The sequence below is a fragment of the Oncorhynchus kisutch genome, linkage group LG10, assembly GCF_002021735.2.
Source record: "Oncorhynchus kisutch isolate 150728-3 linkage group LG10, Okis_V2, whole genome shotgun sequence".
Classification (NCBI taxonomy): Eukaryota; Metazoa; Chordata; class Actinopteri; order Salmoniformes; family Salmonidae; genus Oncorhynchus; species Oncorhynchus kisutch.
Window position 1 is genome coordinate 31,258,007 of NC_034183.2, and position 21,447 is coordinate 31,279,453.

General features: G+C 39.7%; 1 protein-coding gene across 2 annotated transcripts in view; it reads right to left on the bottom strand.

Annotated features, from left to right (window-relative positions):
• LOC109897518 (BMP/retinoic acid-inducible neural-specific protein 3-like) overlaps window positions 1–21,447 on the bottom strand; it is a 98,387-nt gene that overhangs the window by 27,763 nt on the left and 49,177 nt on the right. For both annotated transcript variants that reach the window (XM_020492019.2, XM_031833547.1), the window contains 3 exons: window positions 16,244–16,349; window positions 15,623–15,859; window positions 4,638–4,860 (listed from right to left, as the gene is read on the bottom strand). In XM_020492019.2, coding sequence (XP_020347608.1) covers window positions 4,638–4,860; window positions 15,623–15,859; window positions 16,244–16,349 — 566 coding nt within the window. The remainder of the gene's footprint in view (window positions 1–4,637; window positions 4,861–15,622; window positions 15,860–16,243; window positions 16,350–21,447) is intronic.

The following is a 21,447-nucleotide window of genomic DNA, read 5'->3' on the forward strand; positions in this document are numbered from 1 at the left end:
GAATAGTGAAGACATCAAAACTATGAAATAACACATATGGAATCATGTAGTAACCAAAAGTATTTTTGCCTTGACACCTTTCACACTCTTGTTATTCTCTCAACCAGCTTCACCTGGAATGCTTTTCCAACAGTCTTGAAGGAGTTCCCACATATGCTGGGCACTTGTTAGCTGCTTTTCCTTCACTCCGCAGTCCAAGTCATCCCAAACCATCTCAATTGGGTTGAGGCCAGGCCATCGGATGCAGCACTCCATTACTCTGCTTCTTGGCCAAATAGCCCTTACACAGCCTGGGGGTGTGTTGGGTCATTGTCCTGTTGGAAAACAAATGATAGTCCCACTAAGTGCAAACCAGATGGGATGGCGTATCGCTGCAGAATGCTGTGGTAGACATTCTGGTTAACCTTAACTTGAATTCTAAATATATCACCAACAGTGTCACAAGCAAATGCACCACAACATCATCACACCTCATGATCCATGCATCACGGTGGGAACCACACATACAGAGATAATCGTTTCACCTGCTCTGCATTTCACAAAGACATGGCGGTTGGAACCAAAAATCTCACATTTGGACTCAGACCAAAGGACAGATTTCAGTCTAATTCAAATCAAAGGAAAAAGGAAACTGCACACTGCTCTTGATAGTATCAAGAGCAGTGCGCGGTTTCCTTCATCTTGTTCATCTGTTGCCATGCACCTGCAAAAATGATTGCTCAGATGTGCGAGTGCCTTTTTGAATTTTGAAGTTTAAATCAAATCAAATTGTATTAGTCACATGCCCCGAATACAACTGCTGTAGACCTTACAGTAAAATGCTTACTTACGAGCCCCTAACCAACCATGCAGTTTAAAACCCCCCAGCTAAGAATAAGAAATACAAGTAACACGTATTTAAAGAGCAGCATTAAAATAACAATTGCGAGACTATATAAAAGGGGTAGCGGTACAGAGTCAATGTGCGGGGGGCACTGGCTAGTTGAGGTAATATGTACATGTAGGTAGAGTGACTATGCATAGATGGTAACAGAGTAGCAGTGGTGTAAAAGAGAGGAGGGGCAATATGTTTTGTCGTGCCCTCTTCACAACTGTCTTGTGTGCTTGGACCATGTTAGTTTGTTGGTGATATGGACACCAAGAAACTTGAAGCTCTCAACCTGCTCCAATGCAGCCGTCGATGAGAATGTGGGTGTGCTTAGTCCTCTTTTTTTTCTGTAGTCCACAATCACCTTTGTCTTGATCACGTTGAGGGAGAAGTTGTTATCCTGGTACCACTTGGCCAGTTCTCTGACCTCCTCCCTATAGGCTGTCTCGTTGTTGTCGGTGATCAGGCTGTTGTGACACTGTTGCCCCACTGAGGGGCCACTGTGTTGAGGATCAGCGTGGCGGATGTGTTGTTACCTACCCTTACCACCTGGGGGCGGCCCGTCAGGAAGTCCAGGTTCCAGTTGTGGAGGGAGGTGTTTAGTCCAAGGGTCCTTAGCTTATTGATGAGCTTTGAGGGCACTATGGTGTTGAACGCTGAGCTGTAGTCAATGAATAGCATTCTCACATAAGTGTTCCTTTTGTCCAGGTGGGAAAGGGCAGTGTGGAGTGCAATAGAGATTGTATCATCTGTGGATCTAATGTATATTGCTTGTGTTTTGTTGGCCCTAGCAAGTCCATTATTATTTTTTGTGTCCTTTAGTAGTGGTTTCTTTGCAGCAATCAACCATGAATGCCTGATTCACACAGTCTCCTCTGAACAGTTGATGTTGAGATGTATCTGTTACTTGAACTCTGTGAAGCATTCGTTTGGGCTGCAATCTGAGGTGCAGTTAATTCTAATGAACGTATCCTCTGCAGCAGAGGTAACTCTGCGTCTTCCTTTCCTGTGGTGGTCCTCATGAGAGCTAGTTTCATCATAATGTTTGATGTTTTTTGTGACTGCACTGTCAGAATAAATCAAATGTATTTATAAAGTCCTTCTAACATCCGCTGATGTCACAAAGTGCTGTACAGAATCCCAGCCTAAAACCGCAAACAGTAAGCAATGCAGGTGTAGAACCTTTCAAAGTTCTTGAAATGTTCTGTATGTTTCATATCGTAAAGTAATGATGGATTGTCGTTTCTCTTTGCTTATTTGAACTGTTCCTTCCTTAATATGGACTTGGTATTTTACAAAATAAGGGTATCTTACCTTTTCACAACACAACTGGCTCAAAGGCATTAAGGGAAGAAATTTCACAAATTAACTTTTAACAAGGCCCACCTGTTAATTTAAATGCATTCCAGATGACCACCTCATGAAGCTGGTTGAGAGAACGCCAAGAGTGTGCAAAGCTGTCATCAAGGCAAAGGGTTGCTACTTTGAAGAAACTCAAATATAAAATATATTTGGGTTTGTTTAACAATTTTTTGGTTACTACATGATAACAAATGTGTTATTTCATAGTTATGATGTCTTCACTATTCACTAAAAACCCTGGAGTGAGTAGGTGTCAACTTTTTTACTGGTATTGTATAATTTAGCTACTCTACCTGCTACATTCATGATGAGAAAACGAACTAGCTAGCTAGCCAAGTTGCTAGTTAGCTAACTAACTAGCTAGCTAGCTAGCCAAGTTGCTAGTTAGCTAACTAACTAGCTAGCTAGCCAAGTTGCTAGTTAGCTAACTAACTAGCTAGCTAGCCATGTTGCTAGTTAGCTAACTAACTAGCTAGATAGCCAAGTTGCTAGTTAGCTAACTAACTAGCTAGCTAGCCAAGTTGCTAGTTAGCTAGCTAAGTTAGTTAGCTAGCAAAGTTAGTTAGCTAGACAGCTTATATTAACCAGTAATACAAAATATACCTAAACCTTTTAAAACTTTAGCTGTCACCTTGAGGCTTGATAGGGGGTAAAAATATTCTCAAATTCTTTACTAGCTAGATGACCAATTATCTTTTATTCCTCTATGAATCTAGCTAGCCCTACTGGCTGCCGGCTAAACCAACATTCTTGATTCTAGTTACTAAGATAAATAAAATAAAAATTTAGCGTTAACTTCTTTGAAGTATTTTCTGAACAGCTTCTCAAGTCTGTGTTTCTCCAGTTGTCAACCATACATCATTTACACACTCATTTGTGGCACCCAGATTCAAAAATTACAGTTGGAACTCTGAAAATAAGTGATTGTTGTTGCTAGGCTACCAGTTACAGTGCTTTTTAGCTTGCGGATTGCAGGTGCCTTTAAAAGTATAGCTTGTGTCTGAAATAATTATATGGATTTAATATTTGTCAAATTATTGAGCATATCCTCCAAACTCAAATAAGCATCAGAAATTGTCCTAATTGAGCATATCAAAATGTATATCAAGATCCGGGGCGGCAGCGTAGCCTAGTGGTTAGAGCGTTGGACTAGTAACCGGAAGGTTGCGAGTTCAAACCCCCGAGCTGACAAGGTACAAATCTGTCGTTCTGCCCCTGAACAGGCAGTTAACCCATTGTTCCCAGGCCGTCATTGAAAATAAGAATATGTTCTTAACTGACTTGCCTGGTTAAATAAAGGTAAAAAAAAAAAAAGAGCCTATGCATTGTATGTGCTGAGAAAATATACTATGTAGGCCTACAGTCAGTATATACAGAAATCCAGAAGGAATCCAAAAGTGATTTGTGCATGAAAGAAAAATATGGGTTTAATATTTGTCAAATTTTTGAGTATGCGGTGAAAACTCAGTAATGCCTCTGAAATCCTCTTTATTTTCAGCATATCAACATTTGCATATGGACAGCCAAGATAAGCATATTTCGAATCAATATAGTTTCATATCTTGAATGTGCTGAGAAAACACAGATATGCAATGTATACAGTCAGTATTTGTCAACATGAGAGAAAATAGGTTGTCACATATTTCAGGATATTGAATGAGTCCATATCCAGCCATAGGAAATGTCCATGTGTGATATTCAGAGTAATCCCAATAGCATACATGTCTAAAAGGCACATCTGGATTCTGAAATTCTCAGGAGATAGTGCATATCCAAAAATATGCATTGGAAATGGTCTGTATTCTTTAGAATATCAAAAATGTGTCATGTAAATATATCCCCTGATTATGGACCCTTTTTGCCCAGTGCTTGTGTCTCCCCTGTTTGGTTTGCGCCATGTTTGTTTTTACACCATACCGTACGTTTGTGGGGGTCTTCTTTTCCTTGAATTTGTCTATTAATTAAGGGAATCTAGTGGGCATCCATGGTGGGTGTTAAGACGCTTCTCGATTTCGCTTGGCCAGCACCCCCATGGTTCCCTTTCAGAACCCCTTTTAAAACCTCACCTGTTTTCTTTTGGTTGTCAGTGGCTCATTTGTTAGTTCCATTTTTCTGTTGGGTCACTATTTTTTGTTTCTTATTGGGGAATGTAACACCCAGTACACCACCATTTTACTATTTCCTTTTGCAATACATCCTATTTTACTATGATGTCTTACGAGGGCCTTGAAACTCCATTTGTCACATTTCTACTGATTGCACTAAAAATAAATACTTTCCCAATGATCGATTGTATTTTTTTCAGATCTCCTTACAGTACTTTCTGTATGTCCATCTGAACAGACATTATGACTGAACATTCACTCCTCACAGGGACTGTTTATCATTTATCATAACATGTTCTCACCTCTTTCTCAGCACAATGACTGTCAGCTGTGTCCGACACCTCTTGCTGAGGGTGAAGAGTTTGTCAACGATCCGTCTGGATTTGGCGATAAGCTGTCTGCTGCTGAGTTCTAGCTGTCTGTAGCGCTGATGGACGGCAGGCTCCATTTTCCAGAAGTACTGGATGGCAGATGTGTTGAGGGCGTAGAATGTCGGTAGTCTCCGTACAAAGTTCTGGAACTCCTCTGCAAGGCAGACAGGTGTGAAGAGGTTTAATGCTCCATTGCAGTTCTGCTCCGCTTAGTACTTTATATGATTCTGTTAATTTTGGCTCATAGTCAAACGGATCACTTTAGGGAGATGGCACATGGGAATTGGTTTGCTGGGCCACCGTGGGGGAAACTGGAAGAGATACTATTTGACACATATGATAAATGGGGAGAGGCTGAACTAAATGTGGGTTTGTGTATGAAATGTCCTAGCAGATCAAGCTCATCTCTGTGTGTGGAGGCCAAACAGAAACTGAAAATGTTACCTTGCTTCAGGGTATCCGGTTTAATGAGTGAATAGGGGCATAACCAAAATATTTTCAGAGCTATCAATAGCCATTGAATAAATCCAACCTAATCTAATAAGTGACTGTGATATTTACAATTAACAGTGGTGTGGATTTCTATCTGATTACAATAGGCATTTGTTCTCAGATTAGCCATTTTGTAATACACTACATGACCATAAGTATGTGGACTCAGCTTGTTGAACATTTCATTCCAAAATCATGGGCATTAATATGGAGTTGGTCCCCCTTTTGCTGCAGCCTCTACTCTTCAGGGAAGCCTTCCACTAGATATTGGAACATTGCTATGGGAACTTGCTTTAATTTAGCCACAAGAGCATTAGTGAGGTAGGGCACTGATGTTGGGTGATTAGGCCTGGCTCGTAGTCGGCATTTCAATTCATCCCAAAGGTGTTCGATGGGGTTAAGGTCTGGCCAGTCAAGTTCTTCCACATCGATATTGACAAACCATTTATGTATGGACCTCGCTTTGTCCAGGAAACAGGAAAGGGCTTTACCCAAACTGTTGCGACAAAGTTGGAAGCACAGAATCATCTAGAATGTCATTGCATGCTGTAGAGTTAAGATTTCCCTTTACTGGAACTAAAAGGCACAGCCCCTACTGCTCAGCCATGGAAACCCCTTTCATGAAACTCCCGACAAACAGTTATTGTGCATATGATGCAAAACGCTTCATATGGGGATGGTTTCTGTTTTTTGAAAGTTACATATCTTGAAAACTTGATTGTTGACAAGGAAAACCTTTCAGGACCATGTCATAATTGGACGAATGAAACAAATACAAAAACATTGTTTTGGGGTGGAATTTTCCTATAAAGTTGTTGTACTAGTCCACTTGTAGTCCTGATTGTTGCAAAATTCATTCAAGATATGTGAATAGTTTCAGGAAACTAGGCGTATGTCGCACGTCACTACTTCACAGGAGAGGCATTTGAATGTAAACATATAATTTTTTCAAAATGCATTTTTGGGGCGAAATGCCTTCTGGAACATGTGAACATTCATGTGCCTTAATAACAAAAAAATGGTTAAATTACAAGCCTAGTTGGTTGGAATAAGGATGAATAAGGTGCCCAGAGTAAACTAGAGTAAACTACCTGCTACTCAGGCCCAAAAGCTAAAACATGCATAGATTTGGTTAGAAAACACTGACGTTTCTAAAACTGTTTGAATGATGTCTGTGAGTATAACATAACTCATAAGGCAGGCAAAAACCTGAGAAAAAAATCCAACCAGGAAGTGGGAAATCTGAGGATTGTAGTTTTTCAAATCATTGCCTATCCAATATACAGGGTCTATGGGGTCATATTGCACTCCCTAAGGCTTCCACTAGATGTCAACAGTCTTTAGAACCTTGTTTCAGGCTTCTACTGTGAAGGGGGAGAGAATAAGAGCTGTTTGAGTCAGGTGTCTGGCAGAATGCCATGAGCTCAGTCAGGCGCACGACCGTGAGAGCTAGCTGCGTTCCTTTTCACTTCTAAAGACAAAGGAATTGTCCGGTTGAAACATTATTGAAGATCTATGTTAAAAACATCCTAAAGATTGATTCTATACATCGTTTGACATGTTTCTACGAACTGTAATATACCTTTTTTACTTTGTCTTAACTAAGTGATTGCGCATTGAGCATTTGGATTACTGGGCTAAACGCGAGAAACAAAAAGGGGGTATTTGGACATAAAATATGGACTTTTTCGAACAAAACAAACATTTATTGTGGAACTGGGATTCCGGGGAGTGCATTCCGATGAAGATCAAAGGTAAGTGAATATTTATAACGCTTCTTTGGAAAATGGCTGTATGTTTTTCTGTGACTTGGCGCTGACCAAACATAATCGCAAGGTGTGCTTTCGCGTAAATACTTTTTGAAATCTGACACAGCGGTTGCGTTAGCAGAAGTTTATCTATAATTCCATGCATAACACTTGTATCTTATCAATGTTTATTATGAGTATTTCTGTAATTTGATGTGGCTCTCTGCACTTTCATCGGATGTTTGTTTGAGACAATGCATTTCTGAACATAACACACCAATTTATGTTTGGAAAAATAACGTTCCCAAAGTAAACGGCCTATTTCTCAGGACTAGATGCTAGAATATGCCTGTAATCAAACAGATTAGGATAGAAAACACTCTAAAGTTTCCAAACTGTCAAACTATTGTCTGTGAGTATAACATAACTGATATTGCAGGTGAAACCCTGAGGAAAATCAAACCAGGAAGTGGCTTCTATTTTGAAAACTCCATGTTCCATAGCCTGCCTTTGCTCCATTTAAAGGGATATCAACCAGATTACTTTTCCTATCGCTTCCTCAAAGTGTCAACAGTCTTTAGACATAGTTTCAGGCTTTTATTTTGAAAAATGAGCGAGAAAGATAACATTGTGTCATTGTATGGCCGGGTGCCAGCAGCGTTTTGCTTGGCGCAACAGAGTTTGGGCAGCTATTGCCTTTCCCTCTCCTACTGAAAAAGAAGGTTGCGGTTGATATATTATCGATTATATATTTTAAAAACAACCTGAGGGTTGATTATAAAAAACGTTTGACATGTTTCTGTGGACATTACGGATAGTATTTGGAATTTGTCTGCGTTGTCGTGACCGCTCTTTCCTGTGGATTTTTTAACATAACGCGCCAAACAAACGGAGGTATTTTGGATATAAAAATAATATTTATGGAACAAAAGGAACATTTATTGTGTACCTGGGAGTCTCGTGAGTGAAAACATCTGAAGATCATCAAAGGTAAACAATTAATTTGATTGCTTTTCTGATTTTCGTGACCAAGCTACTTGATGCTAGGTGTTCATAATGTTTTGTCGAGCGATCGATAAACTTACACAAACCCTTGGATTGCTTTCGCTGTAAAACATATTTTCAAAATCTGACACGACAGGTGGATTAACAAAAGGCTAAGGTGTGTTTTGCTATATTGCACTTGTGATTTCATGATAATAAATATTTTTAGTAATATTATTTGAATGTGGCGCTATGCAATTCAGCGGTTGTTGATGACAATTATCCTGCTAAAGGGATGGGTAGCATCAAGAAGTTATTAACAAACTATAGTTTTGTCAAGTCGGTTTGGACATCTACTTTGTGCATGACAAGTCATTTTTCCAACAATTGTTCACAGACAGATTATTTAAATATATCACAATTCCAGTGGGTCAGACGTTTACATACACAAAGCTGACTGTGCCTTTAAACAGCTTGGAAAATTCCAGAAAATTATGTCATGGCTTTAGAAGCTTCTGATAGGGTAATTGACATCATTTGAGTCAATTGGAAGTGTGCCTGTGGATGTATTTCAAGGCCTACCTTCAAACTCAGTGCCTCTTTGCTTGACATCATGGGAAAATCAAAAGAAATCCACCAAGACCTCAGAAAACATTGTAGACTTCATTGTAGTCTGGTTCATCCTTGGGAGCAATTTCCAAACCCCTGAAGGTACCACATTCATCTGTACAAACAATAGTACGCCAGTATAAACACAATGGGACCACACAGCTGTCATACCGCTCAGGAAGGAGACATGTTCTGTCTCCTAGAGATGAACGAAAGTGGAAATCAACCCCAGAAAAACAGCAAAGGACTTTGTGAAGATGGAGGAAAACGCTACAAAACTATCTATAGCCACAGTAAAAGGAGTCCTATATCGACGTAACCTGAAAGGCCTCTCAGCAAGGAAGAAGCCACCATTACAAAACCACCATAAAACAGCCAGACTACGGTTTGCAACTGCACAAGAGGACAAAGATCTTACTTTTAGGAGAAACGTCCTCTGGTCTGATGAAACAAAAAGCTGAAGAATACCATCCCAACTGTGAAGCACGGGGGTGGCAGCATCATGTTGTGGGGGTGCTTTGCTGCAGAAGGGACTGGTGCACTTCACAAAACAGATGGCATCATGAAGGAGGAAAAGTATGCGGATATATTGAAGCAACATCAGTCAGGAAGTTAAAGCTTGGTCGCAAATGGGTCTTCCAAATCAACAATGACCCCAAGCATTCTTCCAAAGTTGTGGCAAAATGGCTTAAAACCTCTTAAGCTTAGGCCTACTTTTTCGAGAATTCTGTTAAAAATCGCACAACATTTCAACGTCCTGCTACTCATGCCAGGAATATAGTATATGCATATGATTAGTATGTGTGGATAGAAAACATAGAAAAATCCCAAGGAAAATGTAGCACCAAAAAGGAAAAAAATATCAATGAAGAAATATCAAACGAAGAAGAGACACCCCATACCATCCGGTATACGAGAGAGAGAGAGAGAGAGATTTTCGACCATGATTTGAAGACGTGGAGCTATTGAATACACATCGCCCCGTGATCAATTTGATAGATTATTAACGTTTACTAATACCTAAAGTTGGATTACAAAAGTATTTTAAGTGTTTTGTGAAAGTTTATAGGCAACTTTTTTAATTTAAAAAAATGACGTTGCATTTTGAAACTGTGTTTTTTTCTGGATCACATAGTTTTCATAAATGGACACTCATGCTTTCGCCGAAAAGCATTTTAAAAATCTGACTTGTTGGCTAGATTCACAACGAGTGTAGCTTTAATTGAGTACCTTGCATGTGTGTTTTAATGAACGTTTGTGTTTTAACGAGTGCTATTAGCATTTGGCGTGGTGCATTTGCATTTCCTGATGGCTGGGTGGGACGCAGACGTCTCAGGTGGCGCTAAGAAGTCAAGGTATTGGAGTGGCCATCACAAAGCCCTGACCTCAATCCTATAGAAAATTTGGGTCAGAACTGAAAAAGCATGTGCGAGCAAGGAGGCCGAGGAACCTGACTCAGTTATACCAGCTCTGTCAGGAGGAATGGGCCAAAATTCACCCAACTTATTGTGGGAAGCTTGTGGATGGCTACCCAAAACCTTTGACACAAGTTAAACAATTTAAAGGCAATGCTACCAAATACTAATTGAGTGCATGTAAACTTCTGACCCTTAGGGAATGTGATGAAATATATAAAAGCTGAAATAAATATTTCTCTCTACTATTATTTTGACATTTCACATTCTTAAAATAAAGTGGTGATCTTAACTGACCTAAGACAGGGAATTTTTACTCTGATTAAATGTCAGGAATTGTGAAAAACTGAGTTTAACTGTATTTGGCTATGGTGTATGTAAACCTCCATGTGACCTGTTTCAGGAAACTAGGTGTATGTCGCGCGTCACTACTTCACAGGAGAGCCGTTTGAACGTGAACTATTTTTAAAAATCAGAACGCGTTTTTCTTCCAGAAATGCCTTCTCGAACCTGTGAACTTTCATGTGCCTTAATAACAAACACGTATGCCATCTGTAAATACAAAAACAATTGTTAAATTACGAGCGTAGTTGGTTTAGCCACAGAAAAAGTGAGCAACCTTCCCACTAGCCATGATTGGCTGAGATAACGAGTAGGCTGGATATTCTGAGAGATGAGTTTGGATTGGGCTGCCATATAGCACACTTCTGTATATTTGAGCTGGTCAGTATGTCTATTTAATCCTGTCTAACGCAGCTTTAAAAAAATAAAATGTTTTGCATTGTAAAACTGCATAAATGTTACTCTCCACTTTCTGGAGGACCGAGTTTTGAAATCAGTGGAATTCAAGTATGATAGCTAAGGAGATTGTGAAAAAAAAACAGTCTCTGGATTACATCTTCAAGCTAAGGGCAACCATGACATCCAACAGGAGATGCGTCCATCAATAATATATATGGGTAAGATAGTCTAGCTAGCTACATTTTAAGATATTACACGTTTCTAATTTTGACAAAGTGGTTTCATTTCAAGTTAAAGTGTACTGTTAGCTAGCTAATGTTAGCTGGCTGACTCGCTTGCAAGCAAACGTTACATGCATGATCTTATTATCCATATCTTAGAGCCAGTTGCTTGGCTAATTATAGCCTAATGTTAGCTAGCTAACATTGAACCTGGTTTATTAGCTTCCCACAAATACATCGAGGGTGGTAACGTCATGAGTTGGGATTATGGTTCATTGTTTACCTAGCTAGCTAGCTACATGTCTTAACAAAATACTTCACTATGCAAGTAACCATTTCGGGTGAGGTCATAAATTCAGTCTGGCCATCTACTCCTATTTCAGAGCACTCGTCTGTGTGTGTGCCAGAGCATAGAATAACACCCGTTGAAAATGGCCGGTGACTGTAAACATTGACAAAAACAACTTAATACAACTGTTTCCAGCAGCACAGTTACAGTCACCAATGCTCTGGATAACGTAACAGCCTAACGAGCTCTGCTAGGGCGACAAAAATAGTCAGTGGGGTGTTCTCATTTGTGTCTAGAAGTAGCAAGCAAGCTAGCCAATGTTAGCCAGTTAGCTTGGGTGCTTGACTGTGAGATCAGAACGTTAGGATCAACCCTAATTATTTACTAGAGCGTCAAGTGCGCTCTAACACTGAGAAATGCTCTGATTTTACTAACGGACAATCTGACAGCATTGTTGCAGTCACCAACGCTCTGGATAACGTAACAGCCTAACCAGCTCTACTAGGGCGAATAATGTTCAGTGAGCTGTTTCCTCTTTCTGTCTGGAAATAGCTAGCAAATTGGCTTGGGTGCTTGACTGCTGTTAGTACAGAACATTCGGCTCAACATGTAAAGAGATGGGTGGGGCTAAAGCTTAAGAGTGTGTGAATGATGCTGAATGGGTGTAGACAAAGGGTTCTCCGGTAGTAGTACCAAAACATTCAATGGCCATTTTCTCAAAAGTGAGTTTACAAGTTTATCAACTTTCAAAGCAGAATTACTTACCCATTGTTCCTCATGTAGTGTATGATATATATTTTTTTGTTGCTCTGAGTCTCCACTTTTATCCAATGTAACAAAAACAAACCGTTTTGAGCCTGTCGGTCACATATACTAAATACATGTTTAAACGGATGACTTTATTGCTGTATACATTTTGGACCACCAGACTGATAATGTCATGCAGTGTGCCATTTGTGTTTACACTTTTTCATAACAACAACGACAAGTTTGATGTCGGACGACAATAGAATGTAACTTCTTAAGGTATAGGGGGCAGCATTTTCACTTTTGGATAAATAGCGTGCCCAATTTCAACTTCCTGCTACTCATGCCAGGAATATAACATATGCATATCATTAGTAGATTTGGATAGAAAACACTCTGACGTTTCTAAAACTGTTTAAATCATGTGATTTAGTTCTGTGAGTATAACAGAACTTATGTAGCAGGCAAAGCCCAGAGGACTAACCATTCAGAATGTTTTTGTTTGGTCTCTGTCTGTTCACTGGGTTCTTATTGGCAAATTATATTTCTTAGGAACCTGTTTTAAGTTTCTACCACTTCCACTGGATGTCACCAGTCTTTGGAATTTGGCTGAGGTTATTCATTTGTGCAATGAAGAAGTAGGCCATCTAGGAACTGGGTAACACTGTTGAGAGTTGCACAAGACCTGAAAAGTAGCATGGTTTGTTGTCTTCCTGCATTAAACACAGATAGACCCGTCTACAATTTGATCGATTATTAACGCTTAAAAATACCTAAAGTTGTATTACAAAAGTAGTTTGAAATATTTTGGCAAAGTTTATAGGCAACCTTTGAAATATTTTGTAGTGACGTTGCGTTTTTTGGAAACTGTTTTTTTCTGGATCAAACTCGACAAATAAATGGACATTTGGATATATATGGACGGAATTAATCGAACAAAAGGACCAATTGTGATGTTTATGGGACATATTGGAGTGCCAACAAAAGAAGCTCGTCAAAGGTAATGCATGTTTTATATTTTATTTCGGCGTTTTGTGTAGCGCCTGCAGGGTTGAAATATGCTACCCTCTTTGTTTACTATTGGTCTATCATCACTTTCGCCGAAAAGCCTTTTCAAAATTTGACATGTTGGCTGGATTCACAACGAGTGTATCCTTAATTGAGTATCTTACATGTCTGATTTAATGACAGTTCGATTTTCATATCATTTTTTTGAATTTGCCGTGCTGCATTTTCCCTGTTTTTTTGCCCAAGTGGGACGCAACTGTCCCCTATACCATAAGAAGTTAATGATGTAACTGCAACAACTGTCTACAGACAAGTCGATAGACGTAATATGAACCAGCCTTTGGTCTAGAAATCTTTGGTTGTTTTGTACACTACTGTACTCACTCTGTTTAGCACATGGCCTCACATGAGAATCTTTAAAGAGTTGGGTGGGGCTAAAGCTTAAAAGGTTGTGAATGATGCTGAAAGTGTGCTGTCAAAGAAGAGCTCTCCAGTAGGTGTACCAAAACATTCCAGGGACATTTTCTCAAAAGTTTACCAACTTCCAAAGCAGAATTACTTTCCCATTGTTCTTTAACTGTACTGTATGTACATTTAAAAAAATACAATTTCAAATTTTTCGACATAAGACCGTATCGAGTCAGTCGGTCACATATGTATGCCCTCTGGTGGGTATGATCATCGCAAAACAAATGAATCCAACTTTTTGACCAGAATAAGGGCAATGTATCTATTTGATAATCATTCCGTACAACTGGAATAACGTATTTTCTCTTTTACCAAGGGAAATACACGGTGGTAATTTACCCTACATGTTGTATAAATGGAAAACTCATGTTTGCACAGCCTCAATTGTTTCGATTCCAATTTATTGAATCCATTAATTAAAATGTGTCTTTAAAAAGTATAGTAATTTGGTATCAAGACCGGGGGGGAATTATCCCTACACTCGCCATATTTGAAATGTGTAAATAAATCAAGTCATTCCTGATTAGTTATCTAATGAAAATGTTGTATAATTAAGATATTTCCAATGGCACACACATTGATTTGCCATTTCAGATGAAACGTTGGAATGAAGTATAGGCCTACTACTCCTATAGTATTATAAATATTTTCCATTTATCAGCCTTATGTTTTCCGATGCTCTTGATAGGTCATTATTTCATTGGGGCGGATATTGAAAACCTAGACAACGAAGGTTACATATTTCTGGTGTCAATGTAAGATCAGCTAAAATCACTGGATTATTCTTGTGGGCTTTTCATTGCAATCAAGCTGTCTTATATTAGCATGCAGGTGCATGTAATCTCCCATTTAGTATTGTTTTAAGAAAACAAGCGCTAACACGGTGGTCCAATGCAAAGTTCTGCGTCTTTGTTGTGATCCACCCTTACAGTATAATGCTGTCAACATCAATGTTGTGGATTCAGTCCCACATATGGGCCATATTAATGAAATGTGTTTACTGACACAAAGCAGACACTCTAGACTCATCAATATTGACCTAACATTTAATTTGAATAATTAATCCTTAAAGTACCACCTGACTGTGCCACCTGACTGTACCACCTGTACCACCTGACTGTGCAGGTGTACCACCTCACCTAACATTTAATTTGAATAATTAATCCTTAAAGTACCACCTGACTGTGCTGCTGCTCCAGTTTCAACTGTTCTGCCTTATTATTATTCGACCATGCTGGTCATTTATGAACATTTGAACATCTTGGCCATGTTCTGTTATAATCTCCACCCGGCACAGCCAGAAGAGGACTGGCCACCCCACATAGCCTGGTTCCTCTCTAGGTTTCTTCCTAGGTATTGGCCTTTCTAGGGAGTTTTTCCTAGCCACCGTGCTTCTACACCTGCATTGTTGCTGTTTGGGGTTTTAGGCTGGGTTTCTGTACAGCACTTTGAGATATCAGCTGATGTACGAAGGGCTATATAAATAAATTTGATTTGATTTGATATTGAGTGTACAAAACATTAGGAACACCTGATCTTTCAATGACATAAACTGACCAGGTGAAAGCTATTATCCCATATTGATGTCACTTGTTAAATCCACTTCAACCAGTGTAGATTATGGGGATGAGACAGGTTAAAGAAGGATTATTAAATCGGGACAATTGAGATTTGAATGATGTATTTGTGATATTCAGAGGGTGAATGGGCACGACAAAAGATTGAAGTGCCTTTAAAATGGGTATGGTAGTAGGTGCCTGGCACACCAGTTTGAGTGTGTCATGAACTGCAACGTTGCTGGGTTTTTCACGCTCAACAGTTTCCTGTGTGTATCAAGAATGGGCCACCACCCAAAGGACATCCAGCCAACATGACACAACTGTGAGAAGCATTGGCGTCAACATGGGCCAGCATCCCTGTGAAACACTTTTGACACATTGTAAAGTCCATGCCCCCATATATTGAGGCTGTTCTGAGGGCAAAAGGGGTGCAACTCAATATTAGGAAGGTGGTTCTATTATTTTGAACACTCAGTGTAGACATGAACCCATATATCTTGTCAGATGTCACATTAATCTCTGTGTTGTGTAATGTTCTGTGGCCTACCTACAGTACTTGGCTCTGTGTGCAAGTATCTTTAATGTTACAAACTCTTTCTATACTCTGAGTGTATCGTCAATCTCATGCTCCCTACCTGACTCCTCAAATTCCTGGTTGGCTATGTTCCAGGTGTCCCTGATGTGCATTAGGCTGGCCTCCATGGCCCTCAGGTCCACATCGGGGCAGTTACACTGGGGGAAGCCTGGGCTGCAGCGGCACCAACAGTCATTGTCCCGGCACACAAACTGACCCTCCTCATTACAGCCAATGTAGTTCAGAGCCGCCTGGACAAACCTAGCCCTCAGGTACTCTGGTAGGATGGTCTGGAGACCTGGCAGAGAGAGGATATGGTACTGTTTATACAGTATTTTACAATACTGGGTAAACTACAAAACAAATTACTGTAATATTAACTAGACTCAAATACTGTAGTAACTATAGCATATTGCATTTCTACAGTAAGTTTATATAGGACAGAATGAGGTACTTTCTAGTCACTTTCTAGATACATTTCCACTGGCTTGTTCATACATGTCTATCAATCCCTGTGATTCACTTTGGAATCCAGTGGTTTGGTTTCCAATGCCAGACTGAAAAACAGATTGAAGCTAAATTCCTTCTGACACTCTGGTGCCTCGTCTAATGCTTGGCAGAAAATAGAAACTGTGACAATTCCATCAGAATGTCTGGGTGTGTTCAATTCTGGATGGCCGACCTTGCAGATTGATCTTGTTTTCAGGGCTCTGAACCAGAACAGAGCTGACTGAGTCCAGGTTGTCATAGTTACTGCATCCAAGAGGGCCTGTCCTTGTTTCGGTCACCTAAAGAGAAAGACAGAGGCACATGGCAATAATCCACTGCACTGTGAGAGAAAGCCACTAAAGTCATTAAAAATGCAGGGATGCGGAGTTGAATGTCATGTGGAATGAGATGAACAACTAATAGTACACTCTCTTTCTCCCATCTGCCCTTCCACAGGACTAAATATATTACACCTTATTTAGACACAATTAAATGTTCACATCTACAGACATTACAAGTAGTCTAGATACAGTATTTCAGTTATTTGATGTATGACGCAACACCAAGGATGTGCGTTTTGACATTTAGTATAGTCTGTTATATGAAAACTCAGAGGACACGTGAGATTATATCCAAAAAGTATGGTACACGAAGAAGCTTAAAGGTGCAGAGTAGGTTTGTTTGTCTACTCAGAGAACGTGAAGACATACAGTAGCAATGCAACCCACAAGTCCTGTCATCTGACACAGGGGAGATGATGTGGATTCTCCCCCCCCCCAAAAAAAAAATTGGAGACAAAGGGAAGAAAGAAAAGAAATCACTAGATTCACGCTGACAAACCTAGAAGACAGGATCTCTGTTCTCTGAGTGGGTGGTTAGATTGTGAACAATCACAACTCAATCATCATTGACAAAAGGCTGATTTAAAGCTCCCGTATATCAAGGTTCCTCTGCCATCCTCCCAAGACAAACTGGCAGCCTGCAGGCTTATCCATCTCCCTCCCTGTCCCTTAAAAATTGTTCTCCCCTTCCACCACAGTGGCTCCTTAAAAGTAACTACATTGCCAGTGTAGATTAATGAGTACCTGTAATTATACTATACATCCAGCAGAAAGGACACACTTTTCCTTTCCGTCTGTGGGCAGAACAGTCGGATTTCTTTGACACCTACTTTAAGGTCACTGGGAAAAACATAGGGAAGGGTGAGACACGAGAAAGAAAAAGAAAATAAACTGAACTGTGTCAAAAGTTCTCTATCCTTCAAAGCATTGAGACACCAGAACCATGACCAACCTTATCAATGACACAAGTAGCAGTTATTCATTATATGAAAATCACACGATGTTCATAAAAAATTTCACTCAACATTGAGGTTCGAGTTACTTTGAAACGGAGGAGCGGGGGAGAGAAAGAGTGTGTGAGAAAGAGAGAACGAGACAAAGCGAGGGTGGGAGAAAGAGGGGAAAAAGAACCAGAACTTTAGCAGGCCCATCGCCAGCATTTCCATTCTTTTTTTTATTGATGCTTCGACACAGTTAATTAAAATCCCAGATGTGTCTACAGGGATGGGCAGATTAATTTCTAACACAGACAGATGTCCGACTTAAAGGGAAAATTGACCGAATGCAAATCTAAAGCTGGGTTTTCAATGCATAGCAATGAGACCATCTGCAACAAGGACCCAGCGGAGCAGAGCATGTGCACACTTAGTCGTTTCTATAAGAAATTGATTTAGAAAAAAAATACTCTAAACAGTGATTTGTATATTTCAGTATGGACAGTAACTTACGGGGGATTTGGGCACTGTCATTAACTGGGAAATTGCCTGAATACAAATTGAAACATTTAAATGAGATGGATTGGAGATGGGGAGAGTGGGTGGAGAGAGGGAGGATTATATTAATATGCCCAAAATCGAGTGCAATTAAATCACGCTGACTATCAGACATTCTAATTGTAGCTGTTTGATTGCTCTTAAAGGATTTCCTGGAATAATTTGTTTGTGTAGCTTGGTTATGTGATTAGGAGGGGACAGGGCCGGCCCCAGGTATGAGCGACATAAGTGGTCATTAGGGGGCCGGCAAAAAAATGAGTTGAGAATTAGAATAGTAGAATACACAAGGTACAATTTCAAAATGTGGTTGTGCATCAACAGTTGTCAATTAGCCCATGTCAACATATTTTTTTTTAGATTGGTAAATTAATCTAGCCAGCTATCTGAACTTGTAGTAATCATGGCCGAATTACCAAACGGGCACAAAGGGCATGAACCCTGCGGAGGCCCCCATTGATTTTGTTCGTCACGCTCAGTAAGATATCAAATTAACATCGCATAAGTCATGGCAAAATGTGTAGAATTTCAGGAAATTAGCTGTAAAACTGCACATTTCTCTCCACCTCAAGGCAAAAGGAGTAGAATTATATTAAATGAGTTATACAATTGCTAAACTTTCTCTCCACCCTATGAAAAAAGTTAAATTGCAGAAAACTTGCTTTAAAATAGTAAGTTATACAACATTATATGTAAGCCCCATGTAAAAAAAATAGTCAAATTGCAGCAAATTAACTTTTTCTTACTCTGGAGAGGGGAAAATAATCAACAGTAGAGCCATTAAAATGTTTTTCCCATGAGCTGGAGGGGTCCCCAACCAAATCTCTCTTAGGGCCCTCAAAAGGCTAGGGCTAGCCTTGGGAGGGGATGTGTCTAGTATACATCATCAAACAGTACAATTAGTCAGCACCAGCATTCTTTCACTCACTCCTCACGAGGCATGCATTCTTCCTCTGATTCGGGCAAGGATGTTTTAAAATGCCTCAGCCAAAGAATCTGCCACTGGGGACTTGTTTAAAGGTATAACTAGCGGTTAGTGTTTGGGAATAGCTAATGGTTTTAAGGGAGGACGGCAAAAGTGCTCAAAAGTAGTGCAGTAACAACCCTTTCATATTTTAATATGCATGGTGCATTGCCTCAAGTGTCTTGGAAGCTCAATTATTTTCTAAATGGAAGCGTTAATATTATTATAATACCACTAAGGCAGAGGCATTGAAACTGAAATAATCATGCCTTTTGTTAATTCAACCAATGGATAATTCCACAAAAGCCGTATAAAATGCCACTAAATGTGCCAGAGATGTCATGTATTTGAATAACAATGGGTATTAAGAGGCCTGTACCCCAACCTGTTTAGAAAAATATGGAATGTCAGTAATGTTTCATAAGGAATGGCGATTCTTTGGAAATTGCTGCTTTCACAGCGCCCATTTTTTATCACTGGGGCATAGCCTTAGTCAGTGCTGCATATCCCCATTTACATCCTAGATGTGTTTATGATTGTTGACATTCTTTGAGGATTCCGGCCAGATGTTTTAAAACCACTGTTTTCCTGGCTTACACTATCATCGCTAGCAGAGCTGACGTTAAGCTAGCTACCTTAACAAGCTAAGGTTAGCCTACTTCATTGCAACGTGGATTTGGCTTTGAAACATGATAACATTTAGAAGGAAAACATTTTGTCATGATTGTCGCCAGATTGACTTTACATGCAGTAAAAATGTAGCCAGCTAACCAAGATAGAGGGGACCACTGAATTTTGGCTAGCTAACATTAGCATTGCTAGCTATTTTTGATTAACTTTACTAGTAACAGTAATGGAGTGATTGAGCGGTGCTCTTCCCTTCTCTCAGAGCTGAATGATTCAGGTGCTCTGACCAGACAACGTTGCAGAGAGTAAACCGAGCTGGTTAAAGTTAAAGTTTACTCACAGCTTGCAATTGAGAAGCTTGACTGACGACCTAGACAGAGGTTTAACGGTAAGCGAAGCTGGCTACAGCTCATACCTTTTATCTAAATTTGTAAAGTTCCCCAAGATTCTATGACCTTGATAGAAAATAACAAAGTTACTCTTGTTTTTGCATCCAAGGGGGAGGACATCGAGACCTTGATACTGTCATGACGTTGCCCTCTTTGGGTACAGCGATCACCATCCCCGCTCTCTGCTTCTACAACCAGACTGCTGTGGTCAGAGAGAGGTCGTAAATTCCTGAGGAGAAGACCCTGCCTCATGGCCACACAGCATAAGAGACTTTCTTCCACCTTGAGAACTTGAGGTCCGAACAAATTTCATGTTCCGGAGAAGGTATAAAAGATCAGTGAAGAATCCAGCTACAAACTGGTCTGTTTGTTACAACTTGGGAAAGATTATGGGAGACAGTGTGGCCACCTTTATCATAACGCTGTTTATATAATAGCCTCATATATGAGGTTTACATCTAATTGTTGTATAAGATGAATGAGTATGATACTGTTTGTAAAATTGTGTAATGTGATTTTGGACTGTTTAATGAAGGAAACTCCAATTCCCTTTTGAGTTGAACTTAATCAGAGGACCGCCCCTGAGCCCAGTTAGGGTCAGGCATCCTGGGACAGCCCCTTTTCTGCAACTCAGTCAGACCATGTTTCTTTCAATCACGGGAGTACAAAGATTGCAGACCATTGCTGAATCTTTTAACCATACCACGTGGTTAAACTCTTAGACTATCGACACCGACAGAATAAGAACAATCTTTGATATTAATTACTAGTCTGCAGCTAGGAATTCGGTATCATTGAATGCGAAGAACGACAACCGCCGAAACATCCATTCAACAACAACATGAATGAATGTCACTCTGAACTATCCCCTAGAGAGAGAGAGAGAGAGAGAGAGAGAGAGAGAGAGAGAGACTTCTCAGCTGACCCCCACTCCCCGTTTTGTCCACCAAGCCGTGATGCCGGTTTAGCCCACTAGGGCACATTCCCTTATCATTTCTTGTAACTATATTTACTTTGTTTTGTTTATGCATTTCTGTGAATTACTTTGTAAGTAATAAATAAATGATTTAAATGACTGGGTTCGTGCAGGTAACCAACAATTTACGACGTTTGGAATGAGACTAACGTGAGGTAAAGTGAATAATTCATTAATCAGAAGACTATGGATTAGATATGAAAATATCTGAAAAGTTATTTTAGGAAATGATAACTTTGTAATCTGAATATTTTCCTTGGTGCCCCGACTTCCTAGTTAATTACAGTTACATGATTAATCAGTTTGATCGCGTAATACCAATTACAGAGAATCTTTGATAAAAACTAAGTCTTCAATTCAATGATAGTAAAGACGCAACAATAGTGTAAGGTTCTATCTGACATTTTTTGTCAAAAATCGGTCAGTAACATATCTTCAGATTGTTCTTCATATGTCTGTGGAGTTAGATTTTTGAAAAAGTAAATTGAAAAAAAGGAAAAACGAGTAAATTTGATTTGCATAAACCCATTTGAACCCATTGGCTCTATACGGTTCTATCTGAAATTGAATCACAAGCCTTAACAAATTCAGACAGGCCAATCAGACCAAC